This window comes from Ictidomys tridecemlineatus, chromosome 3 (assembly GCF_052094955.1).
Source record: "Ictidomys tridecemlineatus isolate mIctTri1 chromosome 3, mIctTri1.hap1, whole genome shotgun sequence".
NCBI lineage: Eukaryota > Metazoa > Chordata > Mammalia > Rodentia > Sciuridae > Ictidomys > Ictidomys tridecemlineatus.
The window spans coordinates 133,745,321-133,767,681 of NC_135479.1; the positions used below are offsets into that span (position 1 = coordinate 133,745,321).

Below are 22,361 nucleotides of genomic sequence, written 5' to 3' on the forward strand. Positions count from 1 at the left end.
AAGAATCATTACTGAGCACAACAAAGAGTACAGTTTATGTCTTTTCAAAGAAGATTGAACATAAAAGCCAAAACAACATCTTTCTTATAGAGAAATATGGCCGATACTTCATTAAATAGTGTTCAGATTTTATCTTTCTGGACCAGTCTTGGTAGTCAGAGACGGAGCAAAGTCACATCCTTTGGAACTCACAGATTAGTGATGACCCCCAAAGAGGTGTACATAATTACTACAAAAATAAGATAAATTGGATTTAAAAAATATATCCTGGAAGAGTAAGTAATTCTGCTTATGAAGTTGGGGGACGCTAATAGATAAAATAATAAGCAAAAAACATTTCTGCGCTTACAGGGTTTATAGTCCCAATGGGTTTGGGGAAAAGAAATTCTGCAGTAGATATCAGAAGTCTGCTTTTTTCACTACTGATGACCCAGATTCAAAAATAATCAGGTAGTCCAAAGCAATTTTTTTGCCACGGTATAAGCTTCTTACATAAAATACCAATTATAATAACTCTGATTACTACTGCAGTTCTACCATGATCCTTTTAATTTTTCTTTCATAGCAATCAATTGATCTCCTGCTTAATTCATATTTATTTAGATTGCAGCCATACAGATGCCTTTTGGGTGCTGCCAGGAAAATTAATATGTACATATAGAGTATAATGTATGTAAAAATGCCTTGACAACCATAAAGTGCTCTGCAAAGTATTAGATTACTATCATTATTTCCTTTTAAGTCTCATTACAAATAGATAAATTTTAACATCATTAATCTTGAAACGATTACCATGAAAAAATTGAGTTGCCCGGTTTCTTTTTCTTTTTAAAAAATCTCTTAAGTTCTTATACAGGTCCATTTCAAATAATATCTCATTTCACACCTTATAAATGCCACTCCAAATTTCCAGAAATACTGATGGGTGAGTGACCTATATTTGCAGCCTATAATCTGTTATGAGGGGGAAAAAGTGTTAGGGACAATAGGTCATATTAAGAAATTAAGAAATATTGAAATTATTTCACCAAAAGTCTCAAAAATATATGCAAATGTACATGTATGTATATGTTTATTAAATATATATGTATATATATATGTGTGTGTGTTTATATATGCATAGCCTTTAATTATGCTAAAATCCTTTTAAGTGCAATGAACTTGACAGCTCTTCAACTTTTCAAACAAAATTTTCACAAAACCAGAATGTAGAGAATGCAGATTTGGCCATTTTATGTTTGATGAAACGTGTATTTCAATTCACTAGCCTCTGCTATTTTGAAGGGCTATCTATAAGGTTTCTTGTGTTGGTTCTTGGAATTTAAGACTCCTTTCCAAGAAAGAGGTTCTAATGATTGGAAAGGAGGCAAAGATACCAACTTTAGAATATTTGTCCAGGGCTTGACGAATACATTAAAAAATATCTAGAAGCCAAAGTCAAAGCCAAGATTGGGCCTTTGGGACCTGTTTCCCTCTGTTTAGCCTAGGGCTTATGTCAGGAGTCTGCATGCAGTTGTATTACATGCCACATGCTTTGTGGAAAAGTGATGCCCTTCTTGCAAAGTAATCCCACACTCACTCTTCTACCTCATCAAATATCACAGTATGTACCCTCCAGTGGGACCTCAACAGTCTAACTTTCTCATTTTACAGTGGAGAAAGCAGACCCAGAGAAGTAGAGTGACTCGCTGTGGTCACACAGGAAATGCAGAGCAGGCATCCCAAATCCAGACTTTCATCTTTTCTTTTTCCTTCTGTGTCTCACTTTTGATCAGGATCTATGCTTAGTATCTAATCAGAATGATCTCTCCATTTTCAGGAAGTTTGCCCCTCGATGTTCCGTGTGCAAGGAGCCTATCATGCCAGCCCCTGGCCAGGAGGAGACTGTCCGTATTGTGGCTCTGGATCGTGACTTCCACGTGCACTGCTACCGCTGTGAGGTCTGTGGTGGGCGCCGCACACCCTGAAGTGGTGTGACAGGCTTTAAAAGGCCTATCAGAGCTGAGGGTTCATAAAATCTGGAAATACTTTGATGCCTGTATTATCAGACTTGGGTTTTAGATCTGATACTGGCATGTACTACAAATGACATTGGCTAAGTCACCTTACCACTTTCAGTCTCAATTTTTCCACTTGTCCAAGGGCTCAAATTCATAACTACCCCATATATAACTGTGAGACTGAAATACAAAACTGTATATTAAAGGACATTGTAAATTGTTAATTATTTAATTAGAAGTGGAGTCATTATTATTATATGACTGTTCAACATTGACTCTGATGGCTTTGGTTTTCTACTTCTATAGGGTAGAGATGCCATTGTTACCCATTGAAAAGGATAAGAAGTCATTTATTTCAGAAGGGTTGGAGCTTCTTGTTTGAGGTCATGGAGATTCATTTATTTATCAGCAAGCATTGAGTAGGCACTTAAAAACAAGAGGTCAGACAACTGCTAAAGATGATAGGTAGTGTGGTAATACATAAAGCTAACCTGCAATCCAGGCTGAAGTAACAAGAGAATCTTCTCAGAGGAAGTAGGTTGAGGCCTAAGAGTCAGGTAGCTATTAATACAGCAAAATGCAGCAAGTCCTATAATTTGAATATTGAAAGGCTACCACATTCAGATAGCAATTTTAAAACATTTTCTTATCTTAGTTCTACCTGGATCCACTTCTTTGCCACAGTTTTTTTGTTGTTGTTGTTGTTGTTGTTGTTGTTTTTATTTACTAGTATCTCTGCAGAGCTTGGCACTTAGTCCTTTCTTCTATCTGGGATAGATAATAATGGGCTTCCTTATTCCCACATCCACATGAGATTGGTTGTCTAGTCTGGCTACGAGATCTCCCCAGGACACCAGCTGGCAGGGCTCTGAGGACCACCCTGGCTCTCTCGGGGACTGCATTCATTCCACTCACTGCCCTGGCAGAAACTGACCATCTGTTTTATGCAGTGTGCTTTGTTTTGCCCTAAAGCCCAAGTTTCATGCCTCTCTCCATCCTTAACATGAGAAGAGATAATAAAAAGCTAACAGCTTTCAAACAAGGTTTTATGACTGGGGAAGTAAAGAGAACAACAACAGCCATCCATTATCTTTAACATGGCCTGAATTATGACTGCTAAAAACTGATACCTTAGAATCACTTTACAGAGGAGAAACTGAGGCTTAGAGAAGAGCTTCCGACATTCCTCACATTCTTTTTTTTTAAAGAGGGGGAAAGAGAGAGAGAGAGACAGAGAGAGAGAGAGAGAGAGAATTTTAATATTTATTTATTTTTTTAGTTTTCGGCAGACACAACATCTTTTATGTGGTGCTGAGGATCGAACCTGGGCCGCACGTATGCCAGGCGAGCGCACCACCGCTTGAGCCACATCCCCAGCCTTCCTCACATTCTTGATGCACACACCAGTAGGCTTTGCCTTTTAGATGTTCTTGGCTTTTGCACAAAGAGTTGCATCAAATGTACCTTCCTCTTCAGAATAAATGGCAGCTGTACAAATTAGGTTTGCTTTAAAATGCTGAGAAATTTTTAGAAACAAAACCATAAAACAGAAAGAACACTGAATTAGAAGAGAGCCAGCCATTGTCCTAGACCTGCCAGGAACTCTGTGTCACACTAGACAGACCACTTCCCTCTGCTCCTCCCATTTCCCATGTGCAAAGTGCAGAGGCTGCACTGGCTGCTCTGCCAGTCTCCATTGGCTTTAAGATTCCAGGCATTGATGGTTCCGATGCTGTGGTTGACTCTGGGTGCTTTAAGGTATCCCAATGATTATAGACCATATAGCTCATTAAAGGCTTCAAACCATGCCATCCATGAAAAATCCTTCTTCTTTTTACTGTGATAAAGAAGCTCTATTTCCTTTACCCAGTTTCCTAAAAGCCTGTAAAATGGCAGTATGTCCATCCACTTGTTCTTTTTGGTAAAGCCCCACTTCCTGTGGAACATAACTGTGGCTGCTGTTGTGTTCTGGGTCATGCCCTATTTAAACTTTAATTTCATTATTCATCTCTTGTAGACATGAGCCCTATTAGCCTCCTTGCCACTGTGGTGGACAGCAGAGGCAAGGTGTGCAGCTGCCGTGTCTTCTCCTTAAGTTTGCAAGGGCACACACCACTATGTGAACTTTTCTAAATTTACTTTCCAAAGAAATTTCCATATCCTCCAGAGTTAAGGGCTAGCATTTAACTGCTACATAACACTTTCCAAAGTAAACTCTCAGAGGGGCTGTCAACAGTAACATAATAGTTTGTAGCTCTTTAAATTTTTTCAAAATACATACACAACCATTACTCACTTTGACCCTCTCGGCACCTTGGTAATGTAGAAAATGCAGGAATTATTTTCAGAGTGGAGTGGGCCTTGTGTGCAGGGAGCCGGCAGTGATAGAACTGTATCCCAGTCTAACATTCATCCCTCTATACCCTGTTCTCTGCTTTAGAAAGGGCAACAAACTATTGCTCCAATATTTTATTTTCTTACTGCAATTAAATATAATTGAACTGTTGGTGGCTCTTATGCTTGGCAGGAATCTCTCATTTTGCTTTTGCTCAGAATTAGCCAAAAACATCCACACCTGCAGCTATGTATTCCTTTTGAGATTCTTAAACTGATGATAAAAGGGTATAGATGAATTAAGGCTCTAATTTTATTTACTCTTCTTGTTGTTTGGGGAGCAAACTTCTAGCTGGGTGTTGAAATCCACAGCCCTTCCCTTTTTATACTTGGATTTCATAGTCAGTGACTTCAAGAAGGTCATTTCACTTCATCTGTACTCATGTCCCCCACCTCTGATCCAGTTTAATTTAAGGTACACTGTGTTATAAACTGAGGGAAGTGACAGAGTGGGTCAGTATTACATGAAGCCGTAGAGGTTGTGAGAGGTCAGGTCTTGGAGGTCTTGAATAGAACACTTAAGGAATTTGGTTTCATGAATGTCCTTACATTTTCATTTATGTTATGTCCATGTGTCTTGCTTTTCTTAGGATTGTGGTGGTCTCTTATCTGAAGGAGACAACCAAGGCTGCTACCCCTTGGATGGACACATCCTCTGTAAGACCTGCAATTCTACGCGCATCAGAGTGTTAACCGCCAAGGCGAGCACCGACCTGTAGATTCAGTGGTCTGTTAACAGCTTAGTGCACGGCGCTGTGAAGAATGAAACACAAAAAGAGATAAGAAAAAAAAAATTAGGAAAATGGGGACAAGGCAATCAAATTATGGGATGGTCTCCATGATTCATTTACTGTTAAACTTTCTGTAGAAACACATAGATGATGAGTTGTTTGTTGTTGTTGTTGTTGTTGTTTTTAATATTCTTACCAAATACACATTTCACATTTAATCATGTAGGGCCTCGATGGGCCTTTGTTCCAAGTACTTCCACATTTTTGCACAGATTATACTTCATCCCATTCACTTCTGCATTCCTGTAACTTTTAATCCCTATGTTTGTCTCACTTTTCATCTGGTTGAATGGCTTTTTTTAGAGTGGTATTTGCTGTCACACAGTTTTTCCTGGGTCACTCTGCCAACTCACAGGTGCTTTCAGAAGTCTTCATCCTGCTACTTCCACATTGCGTGTGACTCTAAAGTTTAGCCATGATTTTGCTATGTCTTTGAAAGTGTATTTTTTCTGTTCTCCACACTACTCATGTCCCTTGGAGAAAAAATACACAATTTCTATGTTAGGCTGTAAACAATTTAAATTGTAAAATATGTCATTTAAAAAAATTTAATTTTCAACCATCCAAATTTAAAATCTGTAGTGACTATTGGTCAAGGCTCATTTAAAAACAGTTATCGGCCAATAGCTAATGAGTGGGGAAACAGAACCAAGCTTCAGTCGTTTTCTGAAGAAAGTACAGGACGGACATGCCATGCACAGCATTTGTGGGATATGTTTGAAAAGTCCATTATTATCCCACAGTACTGTCTTAAGATTTTTCTTTTTTACCCTACCTAGAACCAATACAGAAAAACTTGCATTTGTAATATTTCCAATACCATTCTGCTTTTCACCTAAGAAATAGTATTTTTTTTCCAATAACTGAACACAGCCACCAAAATTGACATTTTCTCTAGAGGAAGATACCCATAAAAAACTGTTCAAATGCTTTTTTTTCTCTTTCTCTCTTCTTCTTCTTCTTCTTCTTCTTCTTCTTCTTCTTTTTTTTTTTTGTAACCTCCTAGACCCAGGTCTGTTTTTGTGCCACCAATTGCAAATCAGGCACACAAAAATGAAGTTGTGTGGCTTTGTTTAGTTTACATTTAAAAAAAATAGAGGAAATCTTGAAAAGAATTGTGAAAGCACAGTTTTATTATTCTCATAATCCTTCTGCAACTCAAATTACATGCTGCAGGAGACATTTTCATATCATCAATGTGACATTTATACCACACTTGCAAAGACAATCACTGAAAAAAATTGTCTTTCTGAGCTAAAAATATGCAGAATCTCTGCCTAGAATCTTTATTCAAACTCTTATTAGCCAGCGAAACATTTGCTTGCCAACTGCAGAACCATATTTATTAAGTTCTAGCATGTTTCATTTAAGGAAAGACACCTAGCTTAGCAATGGCAAGTTGCCATCTTGTAAACTAATTAAGTATTTTGGGATGAGATTTCTTAAACCTTTCTTCGTATCTCCCCATGAATATATACTTTTAAATTATGGAGTATTTTAAATATACAAGAAGGTATAAATAATAATAATATAATGAATCCCTATGTAGCCTTCCTTTATTCCACAAATATCTTTTTCATAACCATGAAAGTGAGGGTTGTAATCCTTGAATTTAAAAAAAAAATAATTTTTAACATGCGTGCAGAACACAAATGAGAAATTATTTTATTCATGTTTTAAACTACAACCCATGCCTCAGGAATTCTTGTCAAATTTGTTTTACTTGAATACAAATCATCATAAAAGTGATTTTTTAAAAAATAAGATATTGTTCAACTTGTGGTCACTACAGCTCATGTAAATTAATCTGTGGCTTTTTTGCTTTTATCAGCAAATGGTTTTGTGTTAGAAGCACCAAAGTTATAAATTGCAAGAGCTTCCTTTGACCACTGTCCTGTTCTTACCTTCCTTCTCTTATCTGGGATCTTATATTTCTCAGAATATGAAATATAATGAGATCCACTTAGGGCTGACATGTGAATTTACGATAAAATTATACCACGTCTCAAGAATTCCCGTGCTCTAAATTAAAGGCCAGACTGTACTGATGCCTTTAGCATTGACTATTAGACAATTGGGGTGCTAATATAGCCTGCTTAAGGTGATTCATTCATGTTTACTCTGAAATACTTCGGGGAAATTGTCTTTAGGCCAAAAGCAAAGAGTCCAATGTATTGAGGGAAAGTTTTTATCTCTGGAAATGCAGTCATATTATTAGAAATTTTGCCAAAAGGGGAAGAAATTATGAAATATTTATACTCTCAAAATACAATAACATCCTACTTGTTAAATTTAAGTTCTTATTTAACCAAATGTTTACATGCCAAAAGAAAGTTTGAAGATAATACTGTCACAGGCCCACCACTGTGGCACTGCCAGCAGAAATTTGCTTGCTTATGATCTTTATAGTGCATTCTTATCACATAACCTCAGAGTGTCTTTACCAAAGATTTTTAAAGTAAATTTCTTTTTAATATAGACTTATACTTTTATAAAAATGAATGTGCACACAGACATATACAAAAGTATTTAGATTTAGATTTTTTCTTTCACAATGTCTAATAAGGAAAGGATCCTATCATATTTTATTTTAGGACTTCTTAAATATATGATTTCTATTACTTTCTTGTCTTTCTATTAATCATTTGATTTAAACAATGTCAAGTCACTCTTTACTGTTTTAGTTACATGAAATCTTGCCTATAAGAGAGAATTAAAAAATCATATTATCTTAAGTATACTTATTGTCTTTTGATGTATTGTCTTGATATCATTTAAATACATAAGTAATAGAAAAAAATCATAGCCTATAGGGAAAAGTTTGTAAAATTATACCAGTTTTAAAAAATATCAAAAGCACTAATGTTTGGTATTTCTGTATAAAATGGACACATGGAAAAGGAAAGAAATCCCACTACTCCTTGGCCTCGATAGACCATTTCAAAATAAGACTTTTTTTGCAGTTCTGAGGATTGAACCCAGGGCTTTGTGCATGCTGGTCAGGCACTCTGCCACTGATTTTTACCCCAAGACCAAAATAAGATTCTTAATTTTTTTTTGGATTCCCAGCTCAAACTGACTCAATGTGGAGTCTGTTTGCAAGCAGATCACCTTTAAAATACAAAAATAAGTCATGTGTCTCAACACAAGGTCAAGGTTGTGAGATGCTGACATCTTTGCAACTTAAAGATGTGGGGTTTTTTTCCTTATCATTAACATATTGTTTTTGTGGGTGCAATTGCTGTGATCAAAATTACTTCATGGAGAATATGCTGATTAATAAGGTAGACTTGTCAACACTAACTGTTTTCTGTGAAAGATTCTACAAAGATGTTTATGGTGGTGTTTAAAGAATCTGAAACTTTACATTAAACAACTATTTTGTATTTGGGTCCAGAGGAAGAAAGAGAGTGCTTTTTCAATGAGGATACACTAGAGAGTTGATAGAATATAGACAGGGCTCTGAAAACATAACTTCCCACCATTTTTCTAGTTAGTAAAAATCCTATTAATGTGAACCAGTCAGGAATAACAGTGTTATTTCTATTTGATATGGTTTGGGCTTCTCTTGTCAAATCTGTGTCGGCTGCCCCCTGATCCTTTCATTTTCAAGTTTTGAAGGGTGTTGGGGAAATTATGGCAGCTGCTAGGGAGATCAGGGAAACACTGATGTAACCTCACAGCCTCTCACCATTCCTCTTGGCTTGGAAAGGCATTTTTTTCCATATACATTTCTAGAAATATTGCTATTCTACCTTAGTATTTCACATTTGTAGTTTAAACAAGCGATTGTCCATCTGTTGCCTAGAGCTACAGTACATGTGTGTTATGAATGAAATATGACAGCATATCCCATACCCCTGCTTTAGCCATCTGTAGGAAACCAGCAAACTGAAAAAGATACCTCTGCAAAATGTGCCTTAAGTCCATTTCCTGGGATGGCTCTTTTGGTGCACTTTCATGGGAGACAATCCAAAAGCAACCTATGATTGTGCCTTACTTTTAAATAATCTATTTACACTACTGTAGATAATTCACCAGAGTCAATAACAAATAATAATCCCCAAATCTCGAAGATCTATACTTATCAAAAAAATTTTTTTTTAATTAAAAATTCTAAAAATTTAAAGAAGTCTGAACTTTTATCTTAATGTAGTCTAATAGTACTTCTTCCCTCCTTTTGAAAGGACCTCATGGGTCCCTAAATTTTGAAAATATTCTTACACCAGAAGGTGACATATTGGATGCTGTTAGTGTTCATGATTTGACTTATTCTGGTTGTAGTTGAATAATCAAGACAAGGGATTTGAAATTGAGCCTTCCCATCCATTCAGCATATCCGTTTATAAAAATTGCCTTAACTTTGTCTATTGTTTTACTTACTAGTGAACAGAACAATTTGAGAATCCTGGTTCTGAGAAAATCACAAAAGTGGTGCAACCATGAACATTTCAGGTCAAGTTAGTTACTAGACAGATATGGACAGAAGGGAACTCTTCTCATGAGGGTTAGCAGAGCTTTGCCAAAACCTTTAAAAGATAATCTGACCAAAGCTGCTGTGATTGGTGAGAATTCTGAATCTCTCCTTCCTACCTTAATCTTTTTCCTACATTCCTCACTCCTTCCTTCCTTTTGCCTACTAATGCTGCCCTATTTGAGCTTTTCATAAATTAAGTCAATGCATTCTGATCCTTATGGAATCATGATTAGATTAATGGAGGAAGGGTACCAGAAAATATATGTCATCCAGAAATCTTTCTTTACAGGGACATACATTTCAGGATTTGTTTTTTCGTAGAGTGAGATTTTAGCTGTATTTTAAGGAATTTTATAAGACTCTTGATAACAGAATCTCGGTAAATTCATTTATGACTGGTCTAATTTTCTACACTTTATGCCAAGTAACCTTTGTAAGTCTAGGTTAAGATTTTGTTTTTAAATCCAAAAACATTTTGACCACAAAATAATTATGGTCTTGCTGGTAGCATATGATTGTATTGTATTCTATTGAAACTTCATAATTTTCCTTATGGGAAGGATGAACTAACATCTTTCCAAAATTTTAACACATATCAGCATTTAGCCTATAACTGCACTATTAAACCTTAATAATTGAATCACAATATTTTCAGGGGATGGGTCAGCATCAGATTTTTTTCTTGGAACATGAATCAGAGGCATGTTTCTTCACTACAGGAAAAAAAAATCCTAATTCTTTTCTCTATTTAACTTTCCTATTCCATTTGCAGTAAGTTGTAGGCTCTATTTTATTTAGCCAGCATGCATATGGCTTATTTTGTGAAGAGCTCTGTGAAAGACAGATTTTTATTCAACTGATTGAAGTTATAAAGAAATTTCTAAAACCTTTGCTCTTTATTTTCTGATTGTTGTCTAATTTATAGCAGTTTCCAACCACAGTAATAAATAACTCTACTTCTAGCCTTTCTTAAGAGCAAAAGTCAATATTCTCCAATACTTGTATATACTAGAGAAAGAACACCCTGCAGCTAACTCCTTTGTAATACTTTACTTGCAGTAAGCCTTTCCTACTGAATGGCTTAGTTAAATTTTCCAAGATAATCATCCATTTGAAGAGTGACAAGAGAAAACCTTATTCATCTAGCTCTAATAGGCATTCCCTAGCCATCTTGTAGAAGAGCCACAAGTGCATTTAATCATCTTATCACCAAATGTAGCTTTGAAATTCAGTTCTCAACCCTAAGAGTAGAATGCTCTACTAAGAATGAGGCAAGGGTCGCCATGTTATCTCATGTTATACACTGGTATGGAGAGTTCCAATCAAGCCCAGACACTCATGTTGTACCTAAATAAAGAGAATCATGGACTTTGTGAATATCTGACTCTCCTCTGCTATTTTCCTAATTCCCATTCCAAATCTTCTTAGATTGTCCAGTATGGAGTACTACATACAGCAGTCCATTCTACCTCTGGAGCTACACAAAACCAATCTACAGACCAAAATCTAATGGCTAAATCTTTGCCTCTTTAGGTCTAATATCACCAATTCTCAACTATTCCTCATTTATTAATACAACATCAACTCCCATTACTCTTCTGCTCCTCCTCTGATCAGCAGAACTCCAAAATATTTCCTAATTTTCTTTCAATCTATTTGGTGAAACTTAGCAATCACCCTGGGTCAGGTTATATGAAAACACTATGTTTAGGGTTAAAAGCAAATGGAATTGGAATCACCCAGAGGGTACAATTTTTGATGCTGACAAAATCAAAGTCGTTCTGAAAGTAGGAAATAATCTAATGCATGTGCCATCCCTGAGAGTCCCACGTGGTCAATTCATAAAGTCTCTTCAGCCTTTTCCCTTCAGCCCTGTCTTCTCAAGACCAGGACATTTCTTGTGTATGCTCTCATAGTGAATGAGAGGAGTTTGGGGCACTTTTAAATTCTACATAAATATTTCCTGGATTTTTTTTTTTCATTGAGATTCACTTCCCTTTGTTCCATGCTCAAATGTTTATGCTAAGGGATGTTGCCCTTCAGACCAAGACAATCCCTTCTCCTATCTTTAGGGGGCCATAATTCCTCTCAAGTTTAGTCTTTATCCCTCATTCATCTTCTCATTTTAATAATCGTTGCCTAATCCCTGTAAAAGAATCAGCCGCTGAGTGACTTCAATTCAAGTCACCCACAATAAGATCAAACAGGTTCAATCTGAACTCACCCATAGAAGAGGGTGTGGCAGGAGAGTCAGTCCTTCCAGTGGCATCTAGAAAGCTTCATGGATGACATGAAATCTGATGAGAATTGTAATTTGATTAGAAATCTTGAGTTGATTCACCAATTTGATTTGAAGTTGAAGGAAGAGTATTTAAGGCACAATAGGAGAGTCCTGGTGCTAATCCTATCTCTGCTTAAACAGCACCTCTGTCAAGGAACTCATTACCCCTGGGGTCTTCCATTTCCTCCTTCCTTCTAGACACCCCCTGACTTTAAACAGAACCAAACTTTGCATCATATGTTCTTGGTGCCACAAAATAAACCTACATTATTATTTAGTAAAGTGTTGCTGCTTCCTCCACTTTCCTTGCATTGTATTTGTTTTGTTTTTAAACGAAGCATTACTTTTTAGTTGAATATTATAAAAATCTTTAAATGTCTCTAAAATAGTTCAGAGTATTGTCTGAGGGTCAGGCATTAGCATCTATGAGATTTTTGTTGGTTTTACTTTCTTATTCAAATGACAGACTGTTCTGAGAGCTGTTATATAGCTTCATGCCCTTCCCCAGTAACTAACCTATGAACAATACATTCCATTTATCTGATCTGCTGCTGATGACCTTAAAAATGTTGGGAAATGTCAGTGTGCAATCTTTAACAAGGAAAAAAATCACATGCAAAAGGTAATGAAATTATAGAAAATTCATTATTTCTGATCAGTTCTGTGCAAAAGGATATCATTCTGGGGAGATGGGGTTATGTTATGCTCTCTTTTTATGTAGAAAAATATATTCTTTCTTATTGCCCTGGATTACTATTTAGTTGAATTAATATTCTTTACACTCTAGGAGGACAAGGACTATGACTTCCTCTATCCCAACTTTGCATTAGAGATCCCTATAAGAGGAATCTGCCCTCAGCCTTTCTGAGCAGCACCTGGGAGTGGCTTTCTGAGGTTTAAAATATTAATTCTTGATAATTAGTATTTAAGTTATTTACTAACTGCCTTCACCCATGAAACAACCCTAAGCGGAAGGTTATTAATAACCTTGTGTTAGAGGAGAAATCTGAGGTTCAGAATCTTTATGTGGCTTGCCAAAAACTAGGTAGCTGTTAAGTGGCAGATATATTGGTCTTGCAAGGCCAGTACTCTGTCAGGGGACAGTGTTCATACTGCTCATAGACTGCTGCTCTCCCTTTTAGAAATCATTCAGAGATGTTCACAGAGGCCATGTAGCTATCAGTGGCAAATCCAATGTGTGCCATGCTGTTGGGGGTCATTTAGAACACACACACACACACACACACACACACACACACACACACACACCCTTCTGGGTCATCTTGTGTTCTCTGATTGGCACTGTGATGAAGATGGGAATGAGGGAAAGGCCACTGGCAGAGAAGCACATGGCCACAGATTTCCCCAGAGAGTTTATATCATATGAAGTGAAAACCTCTCTGGAACTGCCAGGTTCAGAACATCAGCTGAGACAATATCATTTACAACTCAGTGACATGCAGAGGTGATTTCATCCTTAAGACAAGCCTGTCTGCTGTGGATCATGCTGTATGACCTGCCTAGGCAGAAACTGCTATAGATAAACAATGTGTATATTCACTTTTAAATCCACACTTATTGAGAACCCGTCAGGTATATGTGGTCATAACAGACATTTGTGATCCTCCCAGCCCATGGCCTTGAAATGTCTGAACAAATGTTATGGGACCAATGGCATTTCTGAGACTTGGGCTTTGCCATTTGATAACACTGGACTTCCCAGGCTGTTGTAGTTTTATGATTGATATGTCCTCATCACAAGGAGCTTGGGTACTATTTTCTTTCTGAATAACCTTCTTGGAGGCCTCCGTGTACATTCCAGAAGTTGCATTTATAGCAGTTCAAGAAATGGGCCTTCTTCCTCTTGAGATGCATCCCTTAAGAAGATGAGGTGCCTGGTGGGGTGTACTCTTTGGCTTTTTATTTCCTCTCATTTCTTTCTTCCAGCTGCTTGCCCTAAATTGTAACCTGTGAATTGATTGATAGAAAAATATTCTTTCTCCACATTAGATCTCCTGTATTAAATCTAGGAAATTTTGATCTTTTCCTTGGCATTTCCCTCCTAGAGTCTAGCTCCATCTGTTAAAGCAGTCTCACCATTCATATGCTTACTCTCTGGGATCAAGGAGAGCCAAGTGAAGCAACAAATGGCCTCTCACCCCTGCCCAGTCTTTCTACCCGAGAAGTACAGGAGACACCAGCAGCACAAGTAGAGTCGGGGGGCCCTGGGCTGGAAAGTCACATTGAAAGGCAACCTGTCTTCCTGTGAGGTGTGATGAATGTCATGGCTGATGGAGTAGAAGTGTTGGGGCGTAGATGAAGTGCTCTGCCCTAGGGATAGATTAACAGAAGCAGCAATTGAACACCCTTCAGAATTATCTAGGTGAGTACACCTGAGTAAAGACTCAGGCAGAACTGTGACATCTTAGTAGAGGGACTGAAAGACAACAAAGAAGCAAATATGAAAAAGCAGCTCTTTATTTAAAAAAAGAAAAAAAAAGCCACTTTTTTTTTTCAAATTTCTTTTTAAATCAGCTACAAACCCTGACTTATCTTTACATAATGTAAAGAAAAAAAAAACTAATGAAAAATTTTTTTCTTACATCCGCTATAGTTTTCCCCAATTTAGGAAGTACACAATCCTGTTGTCTTTAAAATACACACACACACACACACACACACACACACACACACACACACACATACACATCTTCCAAGAAAGCTGATTCCCCTAAAAGAGAAATCTTATTTTTAAAACACTTGGGCTTTTCAGGCCAGGAAATTAATAATTCCAAGTCCTGACCCATTTTTGTAGCTGACAAAAAAAGAAAAGAAAAACCTATTTAAATTTTGTATGGATCCATTTATCTCTTAAAATATGCCAAAGCAATTTGAGGTGGGGGTGGAAACTTAAGGTATTTATCTCTCTTGCTTGATTCCCTCTTTATATAGTTCTATCTGTCAAGAAAAGGGTAAAGAACTATTCTTGGGCCATTATTATCTATGCATTGTGTAGCCATTTTGTATGGTGCCTGCTTTGCTTCATACTGAGGCACAGGAAGAATGGTTGCTTTCCTAAATCCATTTCCTCCATCATAAAGGAGTAAATATTCAGCCTGAATATCTTTCCTCACCCAATTATTTAACTCCATTTCTGAACTACTTTAGAAAATGCAAAATGGGAAAAGCTAGCTTTTCCTAGACATATTTCTTCTTCTTCTTCTTTTTTTTTTTTTTTTTTTGGTCTGTCTTGGGGGAGACTTAAATATAAAGGGAAAGGAAAATCCAGTTCTGTCTCATCTCTGTTTTCTGTTTGGGTGATTGCGATGCTCCCTTAGTAATTGCAAAACAGAAATTGGAGGCTAACATAGTCAGGATATGATGTATCTACCTAACATGTTCCATTCCCTCAGATACAGCCTCAGAGAAGAAAGGGGATTTTCATAATTTAAATGCGAACAAGAGGAATGACTTCATATTTTCACCACCAAATAATAAAAGGGAGTTGATATTTTGGCAGCATGTGCACTTCACTAACCCTGTGTACTTTCTGCTGAGTTTCTAGAAGGATGTCAGCTGCATGAACAAATCAGGGTTACTGTGCCTAAAAAGCTTCAGTACCTCAGACCTCCCATTATGTAGCCAATTGAGCCAGCATGGATCGTGCCATCCGTCTCACTCAAGTAAAAAGACTGAACTGCAATGAATCCATGATGAAAGATATGTAGGACCCCAGAAACTAAATCTTATCAATATTTTACAGTGAAGTAGTAGCAAAATCATTTTTAAATGACTTTCTTCCTTTTACTAACCATTTATTCCCTTGGGAAAGCTGATGAGCAAATTATCCAAGAATTATTTCCTCATTAAACACAGTTAGAATATTTCCCCTCTAAAAACCTGAATTATGTCTTCATTCTTTTTCAGGAAACACATCAAAGAGCAAATAGAATTAAAGATGACACATGATTGTCTGATTCTTTAGCATGAATAAGATGATCATGTGGTATAATGTGCCTTAAGTGAAAATTTAGACTCAGATGTAAAACTTTGACAGCTGGATATAGTATTGAATATTTGCATGTTCTTGATGCAGGGAATTATTTTGGGTTTTGTTTTGCTTTTTCTTTTAACCTACACTTTTATCATGACTCCAACAGATTTGGGGCCTCTCTTTCTCTACTGCTAATCATGGGAATATGTGCAATTATGAGATGTATTTAAAAAACAAAAGGAAAGGAAAGGGAAAAGTTAGATGTGTCAGGGAGATGCTTAGCCAGAAGACAGTAGTTTTCTCCATGCCACACAACCAAGCCTTTATTTCATGGCTTCGTCACAGGCTTTTCTCTTTCTGTGCCATCACCTTTGAGAAAATGACGGCACCTTCTCCAAATCTGCATCTTAACAGCTAGAGTAGAGTTGGCAAGACTTCCCCAGCTCTGAATATAGCCACTTGCCGACTCCGGCCTCTTTGCGAGACTAACTCAAATCTGTGATCTTCTGTTCAGCATACACATCAGCAAAGTGAGAAGATGAGCACTAAATATAGGCTCTATTAACTTTACTTTTAGATTTACTGCCTTCAAAAAGTGCCTATTCTGAGACACATAAACGTTATTCCTACATATGTATGTACACACGGTACCCAGAGTCGTACTGCTCAGCCTTCAAAAGCATACCATCAGAAGGAGTAGGTGCTGAGAAGAGAAACCACGCCAAATGGGAAAAAGTCACTTACATCCAATATCCCCTTGAGTGGCTACCATAGAATGGGCTGCAAGCGCATTCCCAGCGTGTTCCTTGCTGATACAGTCACTTTTTATTTATATCCCAAGAATGGTGGCATATTGCTGAGGTTTCCTGTAGTTGCTCTGTGGAGTTGGAAGATTCGGTCAGGAAAAAAAGACATTTAAATGAATTAATGGATCCAGGTTTGCATTAGGATATGTGTCATCTGTGTGTTTTATAAACTAAGCATTGGTGGATTTAGAGTGTCAGCATGTTTCTTCTTCTTTTATCTCTCAGGCTACCGGAGAAAACTAAAGAAAAGTCTTGGCTGTGGGAATTGGAGGCTCAGGGGTCCAAATGTCTCCGCCAGATTCTTAGAGCATTTTTACTCTGACTCCTAAAGATAGTAGTACATGCTATTTGATGGCTTTTGTTTCCATAGTTCTGTCAGCGTCAGAAGAACTATTGATAATTGTTACTAAAACAACAACATAGCCTAGAAGAATGGATTCTAACCAGTGTTGGCAGCAGGAGAGGGTCCAGGTAGACAGGATGAGGCAGACAGACAGTACACGACTGTAGAAGGGTTGAAGGGAGGACATGATTCCAAAAAAGATTGTTCTCAATGTGTCGTCTGACTCAACCAGCTGGCAGATTACACTTGCCAAGCCGCTCCCTTTCCTTCTAAGTCAGTTGGCTCCATAGACACTTTGAATATGCCTCTGTTTGAGGGAAGTGTGATATGTCCACTTAGTCTTTCTCCAAGGAGGCTATTGATGTCCTGATGGTCCCAAAGTTTTCTCCCACCCCATCCAGTTTCATCAAATGGAATTAAAGGGGGACAAGCTCTGGAAGACAGATCCAGTGTGCCATTGCTGTCAGCCACCCTTGTGTTTTCCACATAAGGAGCCCCTTACATAACCAGGTGTGCAAAACAGAGCAGTGTTTAATAATTTCAGGAGTATGACAACCTTTTTCAGTAACCATTGTGTCAGGTGACTGGTCAATTCTTTGGAGAAAGGTGTTACTCTTCACTAAAAATGTCAACCTTCCTGTTGATGTTCCTTTTCTGTTTTTACCTTGTCCAGTTTCAACCCTAGTCATTTTTAATTTGGGGGACAATCACATTTGAGTCCTAGAAGAGTTCAGGAATCTCTCTGTAATGTCATAAAGGCATTGGGTTGCAGATGTCTTTCTCCTTGGAAAGAAACAAATGATCTGGAAAAGACCACAGCATGGCCTTGCTTTAGATCTCAATCTGATGATCCTGCACTCACCCCCTAGTTATGTAAGGGGCTCCTTCTATGGAATACAGAATTGTGTCTGAGCGCAGTGGCATGGGATCTGTCTTCCATAGCTTGACCCCCCATTTCCTTCCATTTGGTAAAACTGAGTTGGGGGAGAAGGAGAGAGAGTTTTATTCAAAGGTTAAAAGATGTTTGTAAGTGAATAGATCAAGTACAAGGAGGAGTAAGGAAGAAGCCAGGCTTTCTGTATGCTGAATGTATCCACCAAGAGCAGGTGCTGAGCAGACATTGAATAGCCTCCCTGGCTTCAGAGAAAGACACATAGAAAATATGATTTTATTTTCACATATGTGATTTTGACAGAGCCATGGTATTCCTAAAATGCAGGTGTCTGTCTGTTACTTTATTTTGAGAAAGTTGCATTTATTCACTACGTCATAAACCATCACTAACACATCCAGAATAGCACATGTGATTCCTTATGAAAATAAGAGAATAAAGCCTATTATAAGCAAGTGATTTGGGTATTTTCTTTTGTATTTATACATTATTCAACTATATTAAAACATGATTTTATTTACTTTCTATCAGTTTTTTCTACCAATTAAATTTTTCCAGTGCTCTATAAGAATAAATTTGAAATTGTATTTTTTTTTCTGTAAAAGAACTGCAATGACTTGATTATATTTAGAAATCCAATAAACTTCTTATTACATTCACTTGCCTATGTGTGGAATTCTTTTTGAGTCAGATAAACTCTGTTTCTTTTTCTTGTAACCCCTTACTGTGATTCATTTTTTACATCATTTGCTTTCCATATGGTCCTCAGAGAACCAGAATGTCTCTTGAAGCAAGCATGAAGCCACAGAGTGTGAAAGCCCCACTCTTCCCTGGGAGCACAGCTGAGCTGAGGTCTGACGTGTTCTCAAATCACTTCACCACTCTCAGTCTGAACCCTGCAAATAAATAACTTCTCCCTTTTAAAGCTAGATCCAAATGAGTGGTTGCTGGGGGTGGGGGTTTCCATCTTCATCAGCAATTGGCTGACTTCTTACACTTGAATTACATCTGTACCTGGCATACTTGTTAAACATTGAGAACCTACTATGCACTAGGCATCTTGAAGGGATATAGCTATAAAATAGTTTCTACTTTCAAGGAGTCTAGATTCTGGGTGGGCTGATATGAGTATAAATCCTTACCTGGAAAGGAAAGTAAGAATCAGACCAGAGGAGAGTAACTCACCTTTTTCAAAACTTTGCCCTTACAACATTTTCAATTGTTCTCTGAAGATTTTACCTTTGTTTTGTAGATGAAGATTATGCTAGTAAGACAACATTAATAATCCAAGAATTCCATTCATTTAATAAATACTTTTTTCACTTTTCAAGTAGCAGGTCTTTAAGAGAATCAAGACACTCCATGCATTAAACCCTAGAAAGAACTAGAACAAAAGCATATGTGAATCTCCTTTTGTGAATATCAGAAAAAAGTACCCCTTCTCTTTCCCACCTAGGTCTCAAGCTTTATCTTTTTAGTAGCATGTCTCAGTGTGCAAATGCTAGAACATCTGAGAACTACAGATGGGAGGACTCTGCAAAATGCGGCCAGATACAAGATGTATTTTTGAACAAACAAGCAGCAGGTAAATCACGGAGACTCAGGATATTCATAATTTATTGCCAGAAAGTTGTAAACAAAAAGGACATTGAAGATGTAATTTTGTCTTCCCTTCCCCTGTTTTTCTCCATCACTCATTTTATGTTTTTGCCATCTCCCCTTCAGCTCTCTGCAGTCTAACACTACACATGCATTCATTTGTTCTTATTTATGGAATATGAGAAATAGAAGGGTCTTTATAGACAATTTACTCAGTCTTATGAAGGAGTATCAAGCCTCAGAGATAAGAAGACACTTTCCCAAGGACACAAATTAATGACAAGATGGATCTTGAGTCCTGGCCACCTGACTCATTTCTGCCCAGTTCTAGCATAAACTATGAAGTAACTGAACATTAGGAAGTCTATGTAAGTCACAGGACAAAACAGAAAATTCTTAGGCTGGGGATATAACTCAGTAGTAGAACACATGCTTATCATGCATGAAGTCCTGGGTTTGATCCTCAGCACCAGGGAGGTTGAGGAGGACAGAAAAGTCTTTTGATGGTAGTATCTCAGTAGGTTCATAAAAAATGAATGTTAAAATAAGGCATATATAACTTAACAAACTAGGACTAGAAAGAAAAGAAAAAAGATTTTCTATATAAATCATCCCAAATAGTCACATATTAGAAATAATTACTGCAAATCATAAACAAAATGTTTTCTACACTCATCATAAATAACTGGATGACTATACTTTTAATTCCATTTTAACTACTTCTATTTAATTTTATAGTGAAGACTCTAGTTGGTCTTCACTATAGCTATAATAGATAACATGAGTAAAACAAAAAGTGGAATGCAAGAAGACAAATATCCATTAATTATAGATGATACAACTATAGAAAATTTTACACAAACTCAAAATAATAGACAACACACTATCAAAGAGTTCAGCAAGTTTGCTAGACATAACACTATACCCCACACAATCCATTTGGGTATGTTAATGTGTAGGATAACAGTCACAGTTTGAAACTGTGTTAATAAACCATATATAATAGCAACAAAAAATGTAGATTGCCTAAAACATTTTTAAAAGGACAAGACCTTAATGGAGAAAATAATAAAACTTTACTGAAAGACATTAAAGAAGATCTGAATAAATGGAAATATATATCATGTTCAAAGAAAGGAAAATAGTATCACAATAATGTAAATTTTCCCTAAATTGAGTCAGAGATTTAATGGAATTCTCATATGACTCACCAGAATTTTTCATAAACAAGCTCATTGTAAAAGGGACATAGAAAAGCAAATATAAAAATACTGAAGATGTTTCTGAAAAACAAAGAAGAATAATTATCTCTATTCAATAAGATTTTCTATGAAGTTAAGGTCATTAAAACAGTATATTATCTGCATTTTTAAAAGATAAAAATATACATGGACTATGACAGAGAATCCTTAAACAAAATCATTCATTTATGGTAATTTGATAAATAATATTGTGGAAAGAATATATTTTGATAATTTTTTTAATATAGAAAAGTAATATCTAATGCTTACCTCATGTTAACAAATCTTTAAGGCCTATTTTTAAAATGTTTATGACTTTAAGATTACAAAATATTTCTTGAAGAAATATTTTGTAATCTTAAAGTCATAAAGCTATAACTAAAAGAATGGAAAAGTTAAGCTCCATTAAAATTAATAAATTTAGTTAATGAAAAGACTCATAATAGCTTCAATCTGGGAAAAGCTATATATCAGACATAATAATGACAAAGGATTACTATCCAGAATATTAAAAAATAAATTCCTAAGGAAAAGAAAATTCAATAGAAAAATGGGCACAAGAGCAGGCATTTCATGGAAAAAGTAATATACATGGTCAATTGACAATGAAAGAATTAAGTTGGTTATTATGATAATGATAATTAAAATTAACATGAGTTAGCATTTGATACCAACCATATCAGCATATTCGAAAAGTCTGATAATGCCAAGTAGTGGAGATGATATAGAGCAATAGGTATTTATATACAGAAAGAGAGTGTAAATTGTAAAAAAAAATCACTTTGAAAAATAATTTAATATTATCTAATGAAGATAATGATGTACTAGTGTTATTAGCATAGTGTATTAGCTTTCTTTTAATAAAAAATACCTGAGATAATCAAATTATAAAGAGAAAATATTTATTTGGGCTAGCAGATTGGGAGGGTCCAATCTATGACTAATTGGCCCTGCTACTTTGGGCCTGTAGCAAGGCAGCATATCATAATGAGGAGCACATGGTGGGCAAGCTCTTCACTTAATGAAGTCCAGGAAACAAGGAAAGAGAAAATAAGAGACCAGGATCACACAATCTCCTTTGAGGGTATGCCTCTGTTGACCTGAAACCTCCACTAGGTCCCACCTCTTAAGAGATTTCACCATTTCCCAGTAGTGCCACTCAGGGAGCAAGTCCTTAGGGAAACTTTAGGAGACATTCCAGATCCAAACTATAAGAACTAGTGAGTCTGCTCTTGTCCACATGTAGAGATATGTACTAAGATGTACATAGCTCCATTGTCTATAAAAGTGCAAAACTGAAGTCTACACACAGAGGACTGATGAATAAACTGTCTTTCTGTCTCTACCATACTCTCTGCCTCTGGAATCTTTTATAAGGACCTTTCTTTGTGAAGTTTTCACTTTTTTTCTTTCTTGAAATTGATCATTCCTTCTTGCAGTGATCAATTTCAAGTGCAAATGATCACCTCACCATTCCTTGGCTGTGTACATCTGCCTACCAAACTATTACCAAGATTCCTCCAGAAAGGAAATTATTTCTATG

The 22,361-nt window shown here is 36.6% G+C and overlaps 1 protein-coding gene across 12 annotated transcripts in view; it reads left to right on the forward strand.

The window, feature by feature from the left end:
* Positions 1-18,637, forward strand: part of Lpp (LIM domain containing preferred translocation partner in lipoma) — a 644,616-nt gene extending 625,979 nt beyond the window's left edge. For all 12 annotated transcript variants that reach the window (XM_078043842.1, XM_078043841.1, XM_078043843.1 and 9 more), the window contains 2 exons: positions 1,820-1,940; positions 4,985-18,637. In XM_078043842.1, coding sequence (XP_077899968.1) covers positions 1,820-1,940; positions 4,985-5,113 — 250 coding nt within the window. In that variant the 3' untranslated portion in view covers positions 5,114-18,637. The remainder of the gene's footprint in view (positions 1-1,819; positions 1,941-4,984) is intronic.
* The last annotated feature ends 3,724 nt before the right edge of the window (positions 18,638-22,361 follow it).